Consider the following 23,860-nt stretch of genomic DNA (forward strand, 5'->3'; position numbering starts at 1 on the left):
CATGTAAGAGCTAGGTAAATAACATCTAAATTGAGTTATTGCTGAGAAAATTGAACAATAGCTTAGAAAAGTTGTTTTTTAAGAAAAATTAGTGACTTTAATTGCCTTATAATAATTTTATTACAAATAATTTAAGTAGCTATATGTTTTGTCATATTTTTCTGAGAAACACATCTAAATTTAAAAAGCTAGTTACTCTTTCATCATGAAGCAATGGTCAAATTATTATTAAGCATAAGTAAATGTTCATGGACAAATTAAAGCATATCTTTAGGAACATTAATGCATTTAAAACTTGAAATTCTGCTAAATGGTTGGTTTCCCCAAACTTGAACTCTAGTCTGAAGCTTCTTACCTTTCCTCACTTGAAATTTATGTTATAAAATTTGGAGAGGGAAAATAAACTATTAGTAAAACCTCCAGCATTCCCAGGCCTATAATTTCCTGGAGATTGCTTCAACTTAAATTCATCTGTGGAATTTGGGGGGCATTTGTCACTTTTGTAAGTTAATAATCAAATCTCTGATAGGCACTGAAATAATGTATCACTTTACTTTCAAGATAATCTCAGAATCAATGATATAATTCAGAATATAATTACAAAATAGAATACAGGCAGTCATTAGAAATCAGTCAAAATATACTTCATGTGAGAAATACAAATAATAATTTAGTAAAAAGTCTACAAAACAGATGGCATTTTCATTTAAACATATATATGCACAGAAAGCTATATAAAAATATTTACAGAAGTTATTTTTCATGATGTGCCAGAACAGTAATTGCTTTTGTTCTTCACATTTTTTTGTGTTTTCTCAGTCTTTTCTATTCAACATATAAAATTATAAAATATAAAATTATTTTAAAAGCAATTATCATTAAAAAATACACTTTCTCTAAGCAGTCAAAAGACTCTTTTCTAAATAATCCCATTAATGTGGCTGATGGCAAGGACGCCAAATGGGACAATGCTATGTCACTAAACCTGTGTTTGTAAAATTCCTGGTAGAGGGTCACCGGAAATGTTTAATTTTTTTTTTTATCAGGTATCTGAAACCACATCAGGTAATTCTTGAGATTATTTTAATATGTTAAGAAAAAAATTAGGAAAAAATTCTTATCTTTTTAGAAGTCCCTAATAGAATTTCTCTTTGTACAAATGCTTTGAAATCCAAGTATTTTTTGCATATTCATAAACAATCAACACAGTGAAATGCTGATCTGATAATCCTATGTATAAAATAAATCTCAGAAAATGAAGTGTTGTTCATGCTTAAAAATGATCTTTGATGACTTTCAATTATGTTGTGCTTTATATTTTTATTCTAAATATTTTGTAAAAACCTTCTTAAAATAAACTGCGTTGGTAAGAGTTTTTAAAAAATATTTTATTTATTTACTTTTAGAGAGGGGTGGGGGGCAGAAAGAGAGGAAGAGAAACAGCAATGTGTGAATGCCTCTCGAGCACCCTCTACTGGGGGACCTGGCCAGCAACCCAGGCATGTGCACTGACTGGGAATAGAACTGGCGACCCTTTAGTTTGCAGTCTGGCACTCAATCCACTGAGCCACACCAGGGAGCAAAAACCTTCTTATTAGAGGGAAGAGAAGGAAGATATTAAAAACGTTAACTAGAATGAGATAAAGTTAACTCAGTTTATAAAACTGTGTTAGTCATGCTGTAAATATTGGAATTGGACATATGAGCCAATAAAACTTACGAACAACACATATAAGAAAATCACACTATGTTTTCTTATTAATTCCCAGATAATTCCAAATTCATGAGTGAACAATGGTCTAGCAGCTTAACCCAACTTAAATTTTTACTTAAAACTATTTTGGTACCTTTGGATATTAAAACATAAAATAAAACAGAGTCCCCCCTCAGAAAATTTTTATAATAAGGCAAGTCTTCCACATATAAAACTCATTAAGTTTGCTATATGATTGTTCATTTTTTTGCATAAACTCAATCCACAGAGAAGGGTATCTGTTTTAGTGGGGTGGGGGTAGTAGCTACCACCCCCAGATACTTCATAGGAATCCCCCATGAGGTTTTCAAAGGAGAAATGAAAAGAGAGCAGGAAAAAACCCCAGACTAACATGGATCCCCCAGTTACTCATACTATTATCTCAAAACAATTAAGAATTGAATTGGGGATCTATGAGGCCACCTTTCATGGAAAATTCAAATCAATTCTTGAAGTCCTAATTAGAAGTAATGACAGTCTGTTTAAAAAACAAGATGTCTAATAACATTTAACTCTGAAAACTAACTTGTACAATCTCTTTTTTGACTTACAACTTAAACCAGGAAAGCTAGAACAGTTAAATCAGAATTAGTTATGCATTTTCTCTCCATGAAACATCACAGATACTCAATATTTAAAGAACAGATATACAGAATCAACAAGATTTAGAGCTATATTAAAGGCACATATACACACAACCCCTACAATGTTTACTGATCTCCATGCAATACACACACACACACACACACACACACACACACACACACACACACTCCCCCCACAACACAATGTCTATTAACTTCAACGTAACGTCACCAAATGGATGGTAAACCAGAATCACATTTCATCTATCCTGGGGAGCCATGCTTAAGGACTGCAAAAGGGACCAAGAAGCCAGATATTCCAAAGTGTCCTGGGGTGCTAATTTCATCATCTCACATCACTTTAAAAATATTTAGACAGTGACTTGTAACTATAGTAGGGTGATGACTACATTCCTTACATATAAATACATGACAAGAAAACAAATAAACAAAAAAGAGTGTTGTTTTAGAGTTGGCCTACTGTTACAAATTATCATGAACAAACCTGGAAGAAATAAACCCTAACTGAAAATAAAGTCTCAAATTACCAATAACCAACTGACAGTTTCTACTAAAATCTATTAAAAATAAGCACAAATCAGTATTAGCTAAAAAATTAAATTACAAGGACTGGACAAAAACTATTGAAAAGCTCTGGACATAAAGGTTTAATAGACAGGATGGCAAGAATGAGATGTCAATTTATCACAGATGGGCATTTAGCTTCCTGAGCAATCTCATTTGCATTATGTATTAATTGATTAAAATTAATGGTAATTCTTAACTTTAATAAATAGAGAAATAACAAGATTCTAATAAGCTAAACATATATGACAAAAGAATGGCAATATGCCCAGAGAATCGCACTGGGAGTTCATCAAATGAAAGCCTGGGGAGAGAAGAAATGCTAACTGCACTAGAGCAGGGGTCAGGAAACTATGCCCCAATCTCTGTTTTTATAGGACCCATGAACTCAGAACTGACTTTACAGATAATCATTTGCAATCAATTTGATGTCAGTGAACACTAACTTTAATCCCAATTAAATGTCAGAGCCCTCAAAATAACTCTATTCTACTAATTAATAGAGTGTCTCACAAAAAATTATACTTAGTTATTATATTTTAAACTTCATCAATTAAAAAAATCTGTGGAAATTTCTCTTTTGTTATATATCTCCATGATTTGCACTTTATCCCACAAAGCCCAAAATATTTATTGAGTCCTTTATAAAAAAAGTTGGCCAATTCTCGTATGAGAATATTAATTTTAATAATGGAGAATACACAGGTTTTTAGGAAATAAAAATATCAAAATATTTGGTTTTAGATCTGACTGTAATTGGAAATCAGGAAGGAAGTAGATCTAACAAAGTTTAAAGGTTCAATTTGAAATTAAAAGATGGTTATCCAAAAAAAATACCCCCAAACCAAAAAAAAAACCTCCAAACAAACCAACCAACCAACCAAACAAAAACAAAAACCCCAAAAAAGGAAAAAAAAAAGACTGCAAATACCATAGTGGTTTCAGGTGCAAACGATAAGAAATTATATGAATAGCAAAGAAGATTCTTGAATATACACTGATCTTTTCAACTACACTTGCATACACTGATATCTAATAAAATCATCTTATCAAAAGTAACATTTTTATAGATTGAAGTACAAAGATTTTAAAGTAACTTAAACACAGTCCTGTGTACAACTGGTAAAAGCTACCAAGGAGTAATAGAAGTAAATTCAAGTTGTGCAGACACAAAACAGATTGCATCCCAACGTAGCAATCAAATGGCTGGAAGCATTCAAGAAAACACTGGAAAGCCATCTTTTAGGAATGCAACTAAGAAGGTACATGCATTGCATGAAGAATACTAGACTATATAACCTCTAACAAGATTTTTAATTTTTCACTTCTATGAAACATTTGGAAAATCAAGAATAAAGTTCACCTGGCTGGTATGGCTTGGTGGATTGAATGCTGGCCTATGAACCAAAGGGTTGCTGGTTCAATTCCCAGTCAGGGCACATGCCTGGGCTGCAGACCAGGTCTCCAGTAGGGGGCATATGAGAGGCAACCACACACTGATGTTTCTCTCCCTCACTTTCTGCACCCCCCAAAAATAAATAAATAAAATCTTAAAAAAAAAAAAGAATAAAGTCCAAAAGATACTAGGTGTTGCTGCTTTGGCTAAACTATAACCTTAGAATGAACCAATCTAGTGGTCTATAGTGGTCTATACAGATTTTAGAATTTTTTGGAAGAGGTGGGGAATTCTATAAGAGATCAAATATTAAGACCTCTTAGAAATTACATTTAAAATCACAATTATAATCTCACACCTAGCTGTTCTTAAGAGACAATATTAATTCCAAGATAATATTTTGAATCTGGTGTTGTTAATAAAAGTATCAAGAGAATTAATAACTAAAATTATATTAAACCTATTGAGTCAAAGTTTTGCTTCTTTTAGTGGTTTACTCATAAATGTAGATTTTACTCATCCATTTTACAAGTATTTATATATTGAATAAATACAAGCATCTCCTATGTGCTCAGCAATGTACTAGAAGCAGAGAGTACATAGAAAAAGAGAGACATAGCTTATGCTTTGATTCATTTTATGTACATTTTAGTGATCATATTGCTTTTAGTTATTCAAATAACTGATATATCCCTTTTTTACATCAGATATAAAAAAATGGCTTTTCTAGGATCATAAAAACAGAAGAATAACTCAATTAGAACTTAAAAGGCCATGTTCTTCTTACACTTCCTCTATAACTGAACTTGATATGTGATCTTGGCTCATTTTCTCCATTTTTTGTTTTTCATTGGTATGTGTATGATAGTAACAAAATTCCTTCCGGTATCAAAATTCCAATTGAACCTCACCTTGATTATTTCCACCAACTGATCCACACCACTATCCCCTGGAAATATTGGTTGTCCTAGCAACAGCTCAGCCAGCACACAGCCTGCAGACCATACATCTGAAAAGAAAACAAATGCTTATTAATATGTATGTGTACCTTAAGTTGAGTTAAAAAATATTTGTATACATTTTCTAATTTTACTTTGATCACAGAATAAGTATCACAAGAAAAAGACTGCACAATCTACGAAAGGGAAAGAAATCAAACGATTCCTAATGAATTTTAGTTTTTTTAAAATCATCACCCAAGGATATATTTTTATTGATTTTGGTGTGAGGAGGTTGGGGGCACAAAGGGGAAAGAGGGAGAGACAAGAGAGAAAGATTGAATGGTTGCCTCTCATATATGCCTCAACCAGGGATTGAACTGGCAACCTAGGTGTGTGCCCTGACTGGGAATCGAACCCGCAACCTTTTGGTGTATAGGATGATGCTCCAACCAACTGAGCCAACCAACCAGAGAGGACTCTACTGCATTTTATTTTTAATTTTTAAAAATGTTTATTGATTCTAGAGAGGAAGAGAGTGAGGGGGGAGAAAGAGGAGAAGAGGGAGGAGAGGGAGAAAGCCATCCACTGGTTGCCTACCATATGTGCCCCAATGAGGGATCAAACCCCCCAGTCTTTTGGTATGTGAGGCAACACTCCAACCAACTGAGCCACACCGGCTAGGGCAGCTCAACACATTTTAAAATTAAGTGTTAAACTTACTAAAGAGGAATCAAAGCCAATAATACTACTCCAATAAAAGGTAAAGTCTATTTATTACCAAATATCAAATGTTCAAGTTTTCAACAATCAAGACAGGGAATTATAGTAGCAAAACATAGGCATGATTTACTCCTTACCATACTTAAAAATAAGGCAAAGTAACACAATCTCATCATATTAGCAGAATAGCAACAATTTAGGATTCAATGTCTTATACAGTTTTAAGCCAATGCAAATTCTGAGAAAAAAATTTTGTAACTTTAAACGGTTGACTTCTATGTTGTAATATTGACAGAAAAAATGTGCGTAACTATATTACCATTTTTAATGTAAAGACAGAAGACTCTACTTTATTTCACAACTGTTAAAACTGCAATTAATAAATTAATAAACAATTTAAAGCATACATTCTGGCTTACCCCAAAGAGTCCTGGTTTAAATCTACTGCCCTGGAATAATTACTGATAACATTTATTTTCTCTTTTAAAAGTATTACGAAATGGGAAGATGAATTACATGGTCACTGTATTTACAGCCCACCATTAAGTCTACCTGCAAGGAAAACTTAATTTTCAGTTTCTGGATGTCTGAGATTGCTGGATTTTGTATGAACCGACAATCAAGTGCTTTATAGAGATGAACAGAAATCACTGCTGGGCTTTCCCATCTACCAGTAGAGTAGGGAAGAAGAACAATAAAATGGCATGGGGACAACAAATAATTTAAGAGGTCTGATAGGTTGTGGAGAGAGATTGGAATCCCTACTCCAGTGACTACTTTTTACTAAGCAAGAAAAATAACACAAAATTCATTTAAGAACTTAAAGGTGATTTTATATAGTTCCAAGTAGTGACAGCCAAGACACTTATTCTGCAAAAACCCTCCTTGATGTATCAGGTAATTGTTAAATGCAGCAAATATGAAAACCTGCTACAAAATCTTCACTTTACTCAAAACCTATAGTAATCTAACTCTTAAAAACATTAGAAAAATGTATTTCCCTATTAATATAAATGTTTTATTTTGATCTAGGTTTAAAAATGTCCTTTACCTAGTTTAATTAGATAAAAGGTAGTATGCCCTCACTTCTTTCCCCTATAATACAGAATAATTCATCTCAGAAAACAAGGCTAGAAATTTGCAGGGTAATAATTAATTACACTTTCATTTAAAAATGTGTAATTATGGGAAACACTTTATTAGGTAAGATTCAAAGAGTACTATTGCTTAGTGGTTGCCACAGAAGAGTAAATCAAAAGATTCAGGTGACAATTATACTAGTGATCTTCAATACATTTTAACTCAGGCAAATTATTAAAACCAAGAAATCTGTCATTCACTTTTTGGCAGACACCAAAATCTCTCCTGTTCTTACTTCATAGGACAAATGAATGATATTCTCCAAACAGAATGAAACAGAACTAAACAGAAGACACAAGAAAATAAGTGCTTTTGCACATTGAATTTTCTGGTTGTTTGGAGTTTAAGCCAAAATAGTATTTTGTTTCATACTTTATTTAATTCATGGTAAAAGCAACGTTTCAAAACCATCTAGTTTAACAAACTTACTTCACATGTAAGGAAATTAAGGCACAATAAAGTTCAGTGATTTGTCCAAGGTATAGCTACTGAATAGTAAAGGTAGACCTGGATCTCAATTTCAATTCCCAATCAAGATACCACTGACTTGACTGACTGTCTATCATTATAGAATAACTAATTGTTCCTTCAAGGGTCTGTAAGCTCCCTTTCTTATCTTAAACAAGTTATTTGTCTCAGTCCACCATTTCTTAGTAAGACACTATAATCAGAGCCCTAAGTGTTAGAGCTGTGGTTTTATCCAAATATGACAATAATCTAGCCAGAACCAACTAGCTACTCTTTCACTTCAAACATCATTAAAATATTTCTAAAATGTACCTGTATTAGTACACTTCTAAAAACCTTTGTTTTTGTCTGTTTACGGATATTCCAGAGTGTTAAGAGGCAAGTGTCCCAAGTATGAAAAGGGAAGCCAAATGTATACTTGTTAGAGTTTAAAAGGCCCAAGAATTAAATCAGTGGCATATGGTGAGTCCTAAGTGAGAAGTGAGAATAAGTTAAAAGTGAGAATCTGGCTTTAGCCATGCAAGAAGGACACTAGAAAACAGGTGCTCAAAACATCTAGAGGATTGGTTTCTAATAAAGGAACTATACTATCTTTTCTGTGAGAAGATTCCAAAGAACTGGTAGGCACATGGACATGTACAGAAGTAATACACTCTTCCAAGGTTCAAAGGTTTATATAAACATTCCTTAATCCACAGGTGGCAAACATAAGGCTCACAGGCCAAATCCCGCCCTCCACCTTGTTTTACCTGGCTAGGCACCTTTTTCTACTCAGTGGCAATGCCGAGCTCTCGTTTAACTGTTAAGGAGTAGTTACATTTATACAGTTCTAAAATTACATTTGGCCCTCTGAAGGCAACTGTGAGGCTGACATGGCCCCCAGTGAAAATGAGTTGACACCCCTGCCTTAATGTGTCAGATAATGTGGTCACAACTTTTTAAAGAAGCTATTCTCACCTATAAGTGGAACCTAAGCAACAAAACAAACAAACAAGCAAAATATAACCAGAGACAGTGAAATCAAGAACAAACTGACAGTAACCAAAAAGGAGGTGGAAGGGAATAATGGGTGGAAAAGGGGGAAAGGTTTTCAGGAACATGTATGAAGGACACATGGACAAAATCAAAGAGGAGTAGGATCAAGGGTGGGAGGTAGGGATGGCTGGGGTGGAGGGGAATGGTGGAGGGAAAATGGAGACAACTGTACTTAAACAAAAGTAAATAATTGAATTTAAAAAAAATAAATGAAACTGGAAATAAAAAAAAAGAAGCTAATTGCATTTACTCAGATACAACTCATCCCAGTATTCTGTATGCAGATGATCAGTAGCATATATCTGAATATAAAGCAGCTGGAAAATCCAATGACATCTCCAAAGATAAAGAAAGGGCTGAAATTTCCTCTTAGGGAGAGTGAAGTTAACAAATATCACAAAGAGCATACTAACTTACATTTCTATAGTCCTTTCACTAACATTTTATTTAATCTGCACAGCCACTCAGAATCGCAGGCAGAACTGTTAGTAATATCCACTTTACATACAGCATAGCTAAGTAGTAATAAACCTGGAATTCATCTAGTTTTGTTCCAACCAAATATCCTTTTTTGTTATCTCTAATGTGTCCCTTAACATGTCATATAACACAGCCATGATGAAATTTTGAGCACTACACACACCATACAAACACAATTATACTCTCTGTCCTTCAGTGCCACAGGTCTCAAGTGTGGTCTACAGAGTCCTAGACCCTCTGGACCTTTTTAGAGTTCCTGAAGGGCGAAGTCTACTTTCATATGAATACTAGTATGTTACCTGCCTTTCACTGTGTTCACATTTGCACTGGTGGTGCAAAAGAAATGGTGGGTAAAACTGCTGCCCCCTTGGCATTTTGCCCTTTGGCATTATAAAATTGGTAGTGTATTTCTGTTTAGTGGTCTTTGTTAATATCAGAGAATTTCTACTTATATCAAAAGATAAAGATCATCCAAGTTCTGGTTTTTCTTAGTTTTCTGTTACTGAGGTTTGGGTTTTTTGTTGTTTGCTTGGTATTGCATGCTTTTGTTTCTGTTTTTGGATTAAGGAATTACCTTCAAAAATAATTTATAACAATAAAGTAATTTTGACTTCCACCTGCACCTGGCCTAGAGTTGCACCTCCTTTCTTAACTTCCTGTTCATGTCTAGCTTATCATATTCTATGTTTACTCCTACTACCAAGCAAAAATGGGGTAGAAGACGAAGTCAGTTACTGAAGCAAAGTGTCTCTATTTAACCCTTTCCATCACTAAAGAGCTTTCATAAAGACTTCTAAAAAGTCAGAATATTTTTTAAAGATCTGAATTAAAATTAAATAACTAATTGAGACAGCATAGTAGGAATGTCAACAATATAGTCATCCCAGTACTCTTCTTCATAAACTCAATGAATGCAAATTCCACAACTGTTGATAAAGCTCAGAAGTGAGTACTTCAGGGCAATTTTTAAAAAAAGAAAAGGAAGGTATATTTAGGATTTACTTAAAAGTTTAAGTCAAAAACAGATATAATCATAAATCATGCAGTCATAAAGAAATAACTTTATTATTTATTTGAAAAATCCAAGAAACCTAATAATAGAATAGTAAATATACTTTAAATTCTAAAAGGTAAAATTTAAAATACTGTACCCATTTTTGCATATCAATTTTTAAGAAAAAACATTCTAAGGTATACCCATCTTTATAATATTTAAGTGAAAGTACAGATTAGTAATACTAAACTACTAAAAACAAGATTCAACTAATAGTTATAAGTCATTATATTCAGATTCAGTACTCACCTATACTAGAGGTATAATCAGTGGCTCCAAAGATCAACTCTGGTGCCCTATAGTACCGAGAACAGATATACGAAACATTGGGTTCTCCTCGGACCAGCTGCTTTGCACTAACAAAAACAAAGAACAGAAAAATTTAAAACTAAATCTAAACCTTCAAAGAACCTAAACTGCTCACAAAATTAAATGCCTGTCTAAGATTCATATAATTCCATTTATGCAACATATGAAAAAGAAAATATGAATCATAACTATCTCTGAAAAAAAAAACAATTTTAGCATGACATTAATTTTAAAAATAACAGTAATTTTTAAAGACTTCATATGTCAACTATTACCTAAGGAAAAGAGACAAAAAGTCATAGAAGGATATATGTTGAATTTCTTCTGATACTCTGTTCCCTAAATTCCACCTCTAAAATACAAAGAAAGGGCAGAAAAGTAAGAGGTAGTTGTCCTCACCAAAAAGTGCAGTAATAGGATATAATGTAAAAATTAATACTTTTTACCCAATTTTTTTTAAGGGTAAGAAACTGGCCACTCTTCCAAAATTTGACTTTTGACTCAAAATATTCCCAAGACTTATAGACCCAATCTACTTTTCTACCATTTTAGTCAATTTACAAACTAACTGAATATCCAATACCCAATAAAAAAGAAAGGCTCACTCCTTTAGGGCAGAGATTATTCATAGCCTATAAATTCTAACTGTTGTCCTGAGTTTAATTACACTCTCTTAATCCAACTTTCCTTCTAAAACTTTGTGCAATGTACAATATTTTAAACATTAAATTAAAATTAGTTTCTTTTGAGATATCCCCCAAGATAACTTAAAGACACACTGAAATAAACTATTGTAGAAGCTAACTACTTTAGCATACAATAATTACAAAGACAAATACAGGAAATGAATACAAACAAAATTAAAGTGACCAACAAGAAAAGGTAAGAAAATTTTGAGGCAAAGGTACAGGAAAATCAGAGTAGGGATAGATGAAAGTGGTCACAAAGGTTTCGACGTTTGGGCTTTCTTTTTCCTTCATTTATTTCTGGTCAATGATAACTCTGACCTTAACCTATTCTTCCTTCATCACACGTTTTGGAGGTTGAAGGCAGTTTATTTTTTGACATTCTCCACAAGTACTGACACACAGCAATCATTTTATAAATTAATAAATATTATAATACCTGGTTTTAGGCTGCATGAAAATTATAACACTTTTCAGCATTAACTGCTAAGACCTTTCCACCTTATGGAGAACTTTTTTTTAAACTAACAAGACAGATTCTAGTTATATAGTCAGAAATTTACTAGAAGATAAAGAAGACAATACTGGAAACTCCATTGCCTATAGATTTTTTAAAATTCTCATTGGAGGACATGCTTATTGATTTTAGAGAGGGGGGAAGAGGGGAAGAGAAACACTAATGTGAGAGAGAAACACTAATTGGTTGCTTCTTTCATGTACCCTGACCAGGGATGGAACCGCAACCTAGGTATGTACACTAACCAGGATTAAACCCGTGACCTTTTGGTTTACAGGATGATGTAGCTTGTAGATTTCTTCACTACTTGGTGGAATTACCTCCCTTCTCTTCAGGTGAGGCTTGCTATAACTTCCTGCCCTTTGAGGGTAAGAGCATCTAATACAGTAGTAGTCCCTTTTGTCTTAAGAAAGCCCAATTAGCCGTTCACCTAGTTCCAGGCCCTATTTTATCTAGTAAAGAATTAATCAACAAAACAAACAAGCAAGCAAAATACAACCAGAGACAGTGAGATTAAGAACTGACAGTAACCAGAAGGGAGCAGGGAGGGGGTGAAGGAGGAAAAAGGGGGAGGGGGTTTTAGGACATCTATAAAGGACATATGGACAACACCAAAGGGGGGTAGGATAGAGGGTGGGAGGTGGGAATGGCTGGGGTGGGGGGGAATGGAGGAGGAAATAGAAACAACTGTACTTGAACAACAATAAAAAAACAAAAACAAGAATTACTAATAAGAGAGTCATACTGTTTTGTTCAAGTCATCATCAACCTGGCACTAAGGATCTAAAGGATATCCCAAACTCTACTTGTCCAAACCAACTGTTAAAAACAAAAAGCCAACCTTTAAATCACAGCTATTAAAAATGAGGTTATTACCATACAAGTGAAATTCCTATCCTAAATATAATAAAACAAAGTAACTTCTATGTACCAATGTAATGAATGATAGCAACAGTGTTGACACTACCACAGAGAGGATAACCTCTATTAAACTTGATGTCCCATAGTCTGTTTACAGTCCCTACCAAATCAGTCACTCTCAGGAGGGAAGAAACTGCATAAAAATACAACATGATTTGGGCAGTTTGTCCTACAGATAATTAATAGTGGTGCTTTGTTTCAACTATCAAATTAGTTTTGATGTAATATCCTACACACTTTCTCATAGTTGAAGGGATAGACTTACAGCCTCCAAGATGAATTGGATCCTATAATAGGTGTCTGAAATTAGGAAACTGTAAAAAAGGAGTGATCTGAAAAAGGACATTCTTATAAGGCTAAGAATTAACTCATGGCAGAGCAGATGTGTTTGCTGAGACTCTCTGAAAAGACGGCCTGTGTAAAATATATCCTGTATTAAATCTCAACTTTAAACTGAAGGTTGATATAAAAACATTACAATGAAGTGGGAAGACAGGCATAAGCAGGTGTGGGTCAATATCTATAAAGAACCTAGTTAAAAAGTAAAAATTTGTGACAATGAAAAAAACTGGAGAGATTTCTGTGGAGCTGTCTTAGGGACTGAGAGGGATGCGATTACTCTAGATGATTACACCAGAGAGGAAGTAGAAAATTAATTGCCTGAATTACATGGGGATATAGGTTTGATTTCACATTGAAAAGTTAGATTGGAGAGGCACAGGATGCTGAACATTATGGAGATGGAAAGGATGAAGTCTTATTATACAGTATATTACACCAAGGAATGAGTTTAAGAAAACAGAAAGTGCACCGAAATTGCAGAAAAGAATAGAAAATAAGAGACTAAATTATAGGAAAAGGAAGAAAATACAGCTACTATACCTTTTACCTCATCTCTATCCTGAGGTTAACTATGAATTTAAAATGATACACAGTAATGTATAATAATCAATGTTTTTAAAAAATTAGTTCTTACTGAAAAAAGAATATATACACATAATAAAAATTCAAACAATACAAAAGTACAAGCAGTAAAAAAGTTTTCTAACTCAACTATACTCCCAGTTTCCCTTCCAGGGCCAATCAATGTCATGGAATTATTATATATCATTCTAGAACTAAGCCATGTATATACCTGTATACATATGACTATACTCTGTGTTTTTAAAACACAAAAGGAAATGTATATATGTTTTTGATTTTGCTTCTTAAATTTAGAATTTTAGATCATTCCTTTTCAATTCAGAGAGAGATACCTTATGCCATAATTTATTTGGTCATTTTCCTACTAACAGACATTTATTTATAAACAATGCTATAATAAAAATTCTTCTACATATACTATTTTATAAATGCGTATTTCTAAGGGAATAATTCCCAGGAGTTAAGTTGCTGGATGAAAGACTATATATATTTATAATTCTGACAAAATTTACCAAAATTACCCTCTCAAGAAGCTGCACTATTTTATATTCCCTGAATGATGACTACAGTATTTTTAGGCTGCCATTATAAAAGAAATATATTTTTTAAAAAGCATATGGGTGAAAGGGTAAGATAAGAGAGGAGGGGAAGGGAGAAAAAAAGAGAGCTAGCTTACCTTCCAAAGTCACAGAGTTTTAAGACAGCTGTATCAGGGTCCAACAAGAGGTTCTGTGGTTTAATATCCCGATGGCAGATTCCAAAGGAATGAATATAGGCTAAACTTCGAAACAGCTGATACATATATAACTGTAATAAACAGTAAAAATTAATTGAATACTTTCTATCCTTCAAAATCAAAATCCTTAAGCTGGAAATAAAGTAACATTTTCAGAACAGAATAGGTGAAATGCTGGGGATTATCAGCATTTAATCTTCCTTTATTAAGTCTCATGCCATTTCTATACTAATTAGCTAATTAGTTTCAATCATGTATTATATTTACACCATCCTTTAATAACTTAAAAAGGATGTTTTGTACTGTGCCTTGAAATTTTTTATTTTACTAACACTGTACAACAAACCTGCTAACATTTTTCCCCAAACAGATAAAAAGCCCAGAGGTCTTCCAAATCATGTGATAATAAGTAACAAAGTATAGACTGAAAGACAAGTATTCAGTTTAAGTTTTCATTCTTTAAAAGTATTTGCAGTTTCATCTTCAGAATAACAATTTTCTTAGATATCAGTCCCAAGGGTTACTGAGACAGAGGCGTGGAAAAATTCTACGTGAACTGAGAAAATCTGTAATCAATGATCAATCAAGATATCAGTAACCCTGTTAATAGAATCATTACACTCATACACTTCAAAAATAGACTTTAAAGTGCCATTTAAAAACGATCCTAGCAACTACTGACATCAACTTAAAAGAATATTTCAATTGTACTAGGAGAAAAGCAACAAGAACAAGTTCTGCATGGAAGAAAGAATGAGACTCTTGATTGGGGAGGAGAGGGACTTTTATGAAGAAAGTGAGTAGAGCTGACTCTTGAACAATATGGGTTTGAACTGCACAGGCCCACTTATATGTGGATTTCTTCAACAATATATTGGACAATCTTTTGGATATTTCCTTACTACTGTGAAGCAATCACATCGATTACACTAGGCTACCATAAAGCTATCACACAGCTGCATCTTTGTTATCAATGCATGCATTGTTGTAACTATAAATACACTGAATTTCTTTTTCATATTATATTTTCAATTTTTTATGTCTAGTGTTAGTAATATACATAATACTTAATGTTTTGGATCATACAAGATAATAATGATATAGGTACTGAAAGATGATTTATCAGATGAGAAATCTTACACTTACAGTCAATAAATACAGTATAGTACTGTAATTTATTTTCTTTATACTTTTCTTACTAATATTTTCTTTTCTCTAGCTTTGTTGAAAGAACACAGTATATAAAACATATAACATACAAAACATGTATTAACTATTTATGTTATCAGTAAGGCTTCCAGTCAACAGTAGGCTATTAGTAGTTAAGTTCTGTGTGTGTGTGTGTGTGTGTGTGTGTGTGTGTGTGTGTGTGTGTGTCAAAAGTTAGAAGTGAATTTTTATCTCTGGTTGGGGAGGGGTCACTGTCACCTTTTACCCCCGCATTAAAGGGTCAACTGTATATCTTAAATCTTCTGTTTACTCCAGGGTCCATGTTCTGGTTCACTTTAAATTTTTTCTGACTACTCACCTTCTGACCTCTACCCCAAAGTTATATATACCATGCAAAGACTTTTTGAAACAATTCAAACCAAAGATACTACTGGCTTGGTAAAAACCAAAACCAAAACCAAAATCAAAAAAGACAATTAATGGTCAGATAAAGCATTGTCATCAGGCATCATATTTAGAGGTTAATATTAAGGCTTAGTTAAAGTTAACATGAAATCTACTTTCCTTCACACAGGAATGATGAAAAACAGAGACAGCTGAATTTCAGTACATCCTTAACATTATACTGCACTGAAGCTGAAACAGTTTAAGCCTTCTTTAAAAGGAAGCATGATATAAAATGCATATTAGGTCTTCAATTAGGTCAGTATTTTGCCACCAAAGTTAGAATTTAAGGAATTCAGGTATCCATGTAACTTTCTAAAAGCTTCATAATTCTAATATTGTACTATTGTTCACAGAGTCGATCTCCAAGTCCTAAAGCTTACTCTCAGAGTTCTAAGAGTTGAATTCTCTGCCACTAAGAAAGTAAGCCCCCATAAGAAACTGAATTCATAGACTATAATTTACTAAAGGAGAGACTTTATTAACCTGTATCAACACACTGATGTCTAAGTCAGCAAGAATCAGTTAGAAAAAAATGTTTTCTTTGCTAAAAATGTTTAAGGGTTTAAATGAGGTTAAGGTGTCTTTTTACTATATTCATTCATCTGAAAGATCTACTCTATCTCCATTCTCTTCACTTTATTTTTTGAAAAGTCAAAATAAAGAATGAAATATGCAACTTTATAACTTTTTTTTGTTTGACCCTGTAAACATGTATTTATAGGATAATTGAGAGGCTTGCTATACTAGAAAGACAGCAATAACAATAACAAGAAAAAACAACTGATCATTTGACATGCACTATTCTAAGTGCTTTGCATGTACTATTTCATTTAATCCTTATGTAATAGGTACTATTATTATTTCCATTTTACATATAAAATAACTGAGGCACATAGGTTATGCCATCTGTCTAATAACACATACTCAATATTCTGTGGTGGTTTGGGTAAGTATGCCTCTTTTAATTATTATTTCCTTATTTTGTCATGTTCTTACTCTATTAACTAAAGGTGCAAAAATATTAAATATTAAATAGCTTGATCACTAAGTAAAAGACTAGAACGATAAAGTCTTAAAAAGTCAGATATTTAGCACATTTTGAAATCTGGGATCTATTTAACATGTACGTGTCAAACTGAGTATTTCACCTTTTGTTTAATTACTGCAGTCTCTCTGTGAGATCCACATTTATACTATTTTTATGAGATAATTGAGGCCCAATTAACAGTTTGAACACAATTTAAACCCAGTTACAGAGTTATCAAATCTAACTCAAGTCCAATGTCCTCCCCCTCTCCTCTATGCTACTAAACCTGTTTAAAACAAATAATGGACTAAAAATTTTGTTCCTGATTCACAAAAACACTTCCAGTCCTGTTATGTACATAGACCCTGTTGTTAAATATGTCTTTTCAATTAAAAAAAGAAAATTCAAGATCACAACGATGATTTGCCAGGCATCTGTTTTAGAACTGTATTTAAAAACCCACTTGATTATGAAAGATGCTCATCAGAAAAGCAAAGGTGCTCAAAAGCTTAACTTATATATGACTATTATTAACTACAAAGTGACCAGTACTATAAAAGGGGTGAAGAAAGAGGTTTGAAGCAATAAACTCAGAGAACATACACAACTTCCCCAGAAAACAGGGAAGTCAGAGTCACAAAAACCCGCAGTTGCATTTTGATGCCATGTATGTCATGTAATTTCTTATTAGATGGTGAGGTCCATGAAAGCAAAAGTTACATGTACTTATCAATTTTATTTCCATCTCCTAATCTAAGATTTTTCACAAAAAATACTTTAATAAAACTATATAGAATAAGTGAATGAGATCAACCAATCAATTCCAAACAAAATTTTTATCTTTTCAGATCCTTAAACACAAGCATGGGTTTGTGTCCTGAAAGAATAATGTCCAGGGCCAATAGCTCTGACTCTGGAAGGCCTGTGGTTATATAAAAGAGCCATTTTTTTTTTCCACAAGGGGAGAAAGGGAATGTTAGATCTTTGTATGCCAGCTTCAATGTGTATAATATTATTATTTTTTAAAAATACAGATTCAAAAGATCTCACCCAAATATATACTGTCAGAAAAACAGATGAGCACAAAGCTCTTCACTACATTATTGGGAATAGCAATAAAAAAAAACTGAAGGGAAAAACAATATGTCTATATAATAGGTGACTAGTTGAATAAATTAGGATATAGCCATGCAATAGACTAATATACAGCCATAAAAAGACAAAACAGCTCTGTATGTATCTATCTACCTTGCTACCTACCCTACAGAGTGATCTCCAGAATATATAGATTTTAAGATTTTATGTATGTATGTATGCATGCATATATTTATTTTTTAGAGACATGGAAAGGGAAGGAGAAAGAAAAAGAGAGAAACATCAATTGGGAGAGAAACATCAATCGACTGCATCTCACACATATCCCAACAGAGGATCAAACCTGTAATAACTCAGTGAACTTTTGTTCTGTGGTATGATGCCAAACCATTTAAGCCACAACAGTCAGGGCCAGAATATATTTTCAATTAAAAAAGCAAGGTAGAGGAAATCTATATATTCTGTAACCATTTACATAAAAAGGAGATGGGGCAATAAAATAATCATACACATTTGCTTACTTAAAATGTAAACGAAACTCTGGGGAGGGGGGAAGTAATGAATAGGGTAGAGGAAACAGTGATAAAAGCTAAACTTCATTAACTATGTATACCTTGTTTTGTAGATCCTATTTTTGGAACTATGTAAATATTTTCTATTTTAATGTAATTAATTTAAATTAACTTTAATTAATTAAAGTTTTTAAGTTAATTAATTTTAATTAATTAACTTAAAAAATTTTAAAGCACAATCTACAATAAAAGTAAAATTAAACAAAGCTTAGTAAGGTACAACCAAAGGCAGAAACTATTCAATGTTTCTTTAAAGCAGAGAAATGTGACCATTCATTTTAACGGGATATGTCATGGGAATACAAAGAGCTGCAAAAAGATCTTAACTATTTTCAGCTGGCATTGGTAGTGTTGGTATTGTTATCCTAAGACTGTTGTATGTATATAGTATGGTATAGAACAAGTAAGTAATTATACTGTCACTGAAAAATGGAATTTTTAGTGTAAGAGAAAGGAAATACAGATGGAAGATTGTTAAACCTTCTGATATTTAATTAGCAATATCAATACGAACTCATAGTTTATTAATCTTTGGGATGAATAAAAGATACATTTTTATCTCTGAAAAAGTTATCCACATATTTCCTAGCTCTGTCTACGAAAAAGACCTAAAAACAGTAGGTCTTGCAATCCTGTGGCAAGTAGCACCCCTAACATCCAGACTGTGGCCTCTAAATACCATTTCACACTAAAAGAGTAAGTTCCCCTTGAAAAAAAGGCTCATTCCAAGTCTGAGAAAGAAATGTAAAGGATGAAACTGGAGCACTATCATGTTGGAAAGGAAGCTATCAAAGATAATAAGACTTGTCTAAGAAGCTTTAAAACAAACTCTACAACAAAAAAATGCCTCATTGGCCACCTTTGGAAGATACCAACAAATTATTATAAATTCTGGTAAGTAAAGGGAAGTAATTAAATATATATCCTGTCTTATATAAACTGTTCCTTAGGGTAATGAAATAGGTGACACTGGAAAGGGTCCATTTATGGAACTATACTAGCTTATAAATTAAAAAGGAATACTAACATTAAAATACCATTTTATAACTGTTAATGAATTAATGGGTTTAGGCAATTATCACCAAAAACAATGAGCATCACAAAAAGAAAGACATTATGTTCTTCCTTGGGAAAGCACTCAACACTATATATGAAATAGTCTTGCTTCCTATCACCAATTTATAGGAAATACAGAGGAGAGTAATATACTACATTATATCATAGTGATCTAAAGCAGTAAAATCCAGACTAAGAAACTGTAGATCAAATGACCCAGTTTCTTTAATAACAGTGTGTGTGTGGGGGGGGGGGAGGAGAGGGAGAGAGGGGAGAGAAATTAGGGATTAAAAGAAACATTAAGAAGCATATCTGGCAACTGTAATATATGGACCTTACTTGGATCCCAATTCTAACGAAGGAATTAAAAAATATATATGACATACTGGAAATATAAATAGCAATTGGATATTTAATCAGAACTGTGCTGGATAAATTCTTAGCCATTCTATCATGAGTTCTATCAAATAAACAAGATGGCATTGGTACTAGGTACCACAAATTAAATAACACCTTAGATAGAGTCTATGTATATTAAAAATTATCAAAAGTTTAAACTTCAGCTACAGACACAATATATCTATAATGGCAATAAAACACTGAATTTGATCATACTAATAACTATATGTTATAATTGCATATGATATGCTTGCTCTAATTTCAGTCTATGGCACAATAAATACAGCAGAATTGTTTTTTAGAAAAGGTGCTATGCCTAGCAAAATTAAAGTCTGTAACTGTCTGTGAAAAAGTTCACTTGTCAGAAAAATCACAAGTATCTTTAATACCCGAATTATGAAAGTTTAAAAGGTAAAGATTTCACACTTTAAAACTGTACAAGAATTTAATGAAGTTCTAGCAATGCCTACTTTGAAGATTTTCCCTCTTAGGATTAGATACAATACCACAGCTAAAACACACCTTGCCCTCTTCCTGGCTCATGATCATTAACTTGGTAAAATGGGATACTGCTCCAGTTTTACATACCTTGACATAGATCACAGGAAGCGTCTGTTTGGCTCGACTATAGTGTCTGGCAACTCTGTATACTGTTTCCGGAACATAGTCCAGCACCAGATTAAGATAGACCTCATCTTTCTGAAAAAGTTTATTGAAAAAACAAAAACAAAAAACAAAAAAAATAACAAGATTAGAAACTAGTCTTTAAATTCAAATTAGAGTAAATGCTCTTTACATTCACTTATTCAGATGAAAAAGAATTAACATTTTCTGTGTTCAATTTTAATTATACAAAATTAAATCAGAATACAACCATAATAATAAAAATAATTTACTATACGTTTTCAGCACTGTTAAGATTCCTAACCATATTTAAACTATTATTTAGGGTATATGGTTTTAAAGGATATCACCTATCACAAAATTCCATATTTTCTAGGAAAAGTGTCATAGTAGTAAAGTGAGTATTGAATTGGGAACTAAAATAATTGCATTACTAGCCCTAGCTCAGCTACTAACTGATGTGTGCAAGTCACTTAAATCTCTCTAGGCTTCAGTTTCTTCAACTACAATACGAAAAGTTGAACTAGATGGTCTTCAAAATTTCTCTAACCTCTACAAAAAGATTCTATGGTGACCTGATAGTCTATACTTAGTAGAACCACCACCTGTCTTCTACAATTAACTAAAAGAAAAAGAATAACTTATAGGGCAGCAAGTTACCATACTCACAGGTATTACTGCAGGTCACATGTTTAAATATCCATTCTCAGCAGCATAAAGACACCAATCCAAGATCATTGGAGAGAAAGAAGGGAATTTCAACTAAGTACCAATCAGGAAAGAGGAACAGAGCGCTACCCTTACCCTGAACATGTGAACAATATCAGAGAAGTAAACTAAAGCAGAAAACAAAGTTGAGAATCACTGTACTCAAATCTGGAATTGGCTACTGAGTGGGAAAATCTGCAGTTAAACAAACTTTCACAATCTTCCCAATTCAAAATCATTTTATCTACCACAATGAGGTGAAGATTTCAATTTTCAGTGTTTATTGAGTATTCACTATATGTCAGTAACCACTGCAAAGGAAGGGTACAGATAAAAAAAAGATGACACATCTAAACCAAGTACGAAAGGAGCATTTCAGGCAGAAAGAAAATCACGTGGGGTCAAAGAGCACAACAGAGCTCAGAAAACATTTTAGTGAGACCACATACCACTGACCTTACCACCTTTTCACTATCCTTCACTCTCTCATGTTCTCCTCTCTTCCCTTTCACATCCAGCTTAAATTTCATGGTCTGTCATTACCCTCATTCTCTAACATAGGGATCTGTAAACAAAGCAAAGTCATGCTACCTGGTTTTGTAAGGTCTTATGGGAATACAGTGGTGCTCATTCACTTATCTATGGCTAGTTTTGAGCTACAATGGCAGACTTGAGTAGTTGTGACAGAGACCATATAGCCTGCAATACCAAAAATATTTACTACATGGTTCTTTATGAAAAAGCTTGCCCAGTTGGCTCTAATACATACCCTCCTCTTACACCCTACTTGTTTGATAAACCACGACCCTGGTTAAGTCAAGCTTTCCACATATTCCCTACCTGTACTCGACAGATGAACATGGCTGAAAACCTAGAACTATGCTGACTGATCTCACATTAAATTCATCTTCATGGAATTCAATCAGCCCAGTAGTAAAACTACATTTTCCTAGTCTATTCACTTTTTCAAACTACTTGATATCTTCTCTTCAATCTCCAAAACCATTCTTCCCATTCTCACCTTCAGCTGATGACCCTGCCTGTACCACTGCATATGCCCACCTACCACCTTCTATCCCCATATACTACTCTTCCTTCCTGTCTCTGGAGACAAGCTGACCAAGCCCCTTTCTAATGCAAACCCTACAACTTATAAAAATAAAAAAGGTACTTTCCTATTTTTCCTATTCATTCACGGCTTCAGTAATTTTCCTGTCTTTCTCCATCATTGTGCTCTCTGTGACAGCATTATAGTAAGTACACAAAATCAGTTATTCCTCCTGTTGTTAAAAAAACAACAACTCTGCACTAATTATCACCATATTGTCAGGTCCCCTTTAAGAGCAAAACACTTCAAAATAGGTGTCTATACTTTCTTTAACACCTGTTTTATCTCATTCTCTCTAAAACTTACTCCACTGAATTTCACCACCACTATTCCACCAGAACTGCTCATCAGTATCAATAATCTTGTTGATAAATCCCATGTCAATTTTTAGTCATCACCTAACCCCTCCCCTTTCTGCTTGGTTTAGCACTACTGTTTGACATAGTTCATCATGTTCTTTTCTTTTCTTTTTTTTTTTAATATTTTATTTATTTATTTTTAGAGAGGGAAGGGGGGCGGATAGAGAGAGAGAGAGAGAAACATCAATGTGCGGTTGCTGGGGGTCATGGCCTGCAACCCAGGAATGTACCCTGGCTGGGAATCGAACCTGGGACACTTTGGTTCCCAGCCCGTGCTCAATCCACTGAGCTACGCCAGCCAGGGCTGTTCTTTTCTTTGAAACACCTGCTTCACTTAGGTTCTAGAACACTATATTTTTCTGGTTTTCTTCCCACCTTAAAGACAACTCTTCTTGTTCTCCATTTCTGGTTCCTTCTGTTCTCTTTTATTTCCTAAGGAGAGGAGGATCCCAGCACTCAGTCATCAGATCTCTTGTTTGGTGTTTTTTTTTTTTAGGTAAGCACACTCCATTGAGGATCTCATCCAGTCTAATGGCTCAACACTACAATACACTGATGACTCCAAAATTCATATATATCCTGGATCTCTGCCTTTAGCTCCAAACTAGTATGTCCAATTGTCTACTTGATACTGCCCAGGCTAAGAACCTTAGAATCATCATTAATTCCCCACTCCCCTCTACCTTTCACATACATATATACATTCCCCATGTCCACATATATGTCTATATACTAATGGTTCCACCTTTAAAATTTATTCAGGATGTAACCACTTCTTACCATCTTCAATGTTCAACCCTGTCTTGGTTACTATCACCTAAATTATTATAATATACTCCTTGTTTTCCTACTTCCACCTTTACCCCTTTACAGTCTAATATGAATAAACTGTAAATTATATTGTATCTCTTCCACCCCACCTCATTAAGATTTATTCTTACAAGTGGTCTACAAGGTCCTACATATGCACTTCCTTACTTCCCTGTCTACTTCTTTACTCCACTGCTCTCCCCACTGCTTATTCATCTCTAGCAAAAATAGCTTCC

The 23,860-nt window shown here is 33.5% G+C and overlaps 1 protein-coding gene across 2 annotated transcripts in view; it reads right to left on the reverse strand.

Annotated features, from left to right (window-relative positions):
* Positions 1–23,860, reverse strand: part of GSK3B (glycogen synthase kinase 3 beta) — a 209,080-nt gene that overhangs the window by 68,611 nt on the left and 116,609 nt on the right. For both annotated transcript variants that reach the window (XM_045851731.1, XM_045851730.1), the window contains exons 4-7: positions 20,604–20,714; positions 14,190–14,320; positions 10,406–10,512; positions 5,230–5,327 (exon numbers count right to left, since the gene is read on the reverse strand). In XM_045851731.1, the coding sequence (XP_045707687.1) occupies positions 5,230–5,327; positions 10,406–10,512; positions 14,190–14,320; positions 20,604–20,714 (447 nt within the window). The remainder of the gene's footprint in view (positions 1–5,229; positions 5,328–10,405; positions 10,513–14,189; positions 14,321–20,603; positions 20,715–23,860) is intronic.

Source organism: Phyllostomus hastatus, unplaced genomic scaffold, assembly GCF_019186645.2.
Source record: "Phyllostomus hastatus isolate PE091 unplaced genomic scaffold, TTU_PhHast_1.1 phas_contig_86, whole genome shotgun sequence".
Lineage (NCBI taxonomy): Eukaryota > Metazoa > Chordata > Mammalia > Chiroptera > Phyllostomidae > Phyllostomus > Phyllostomus hastatus.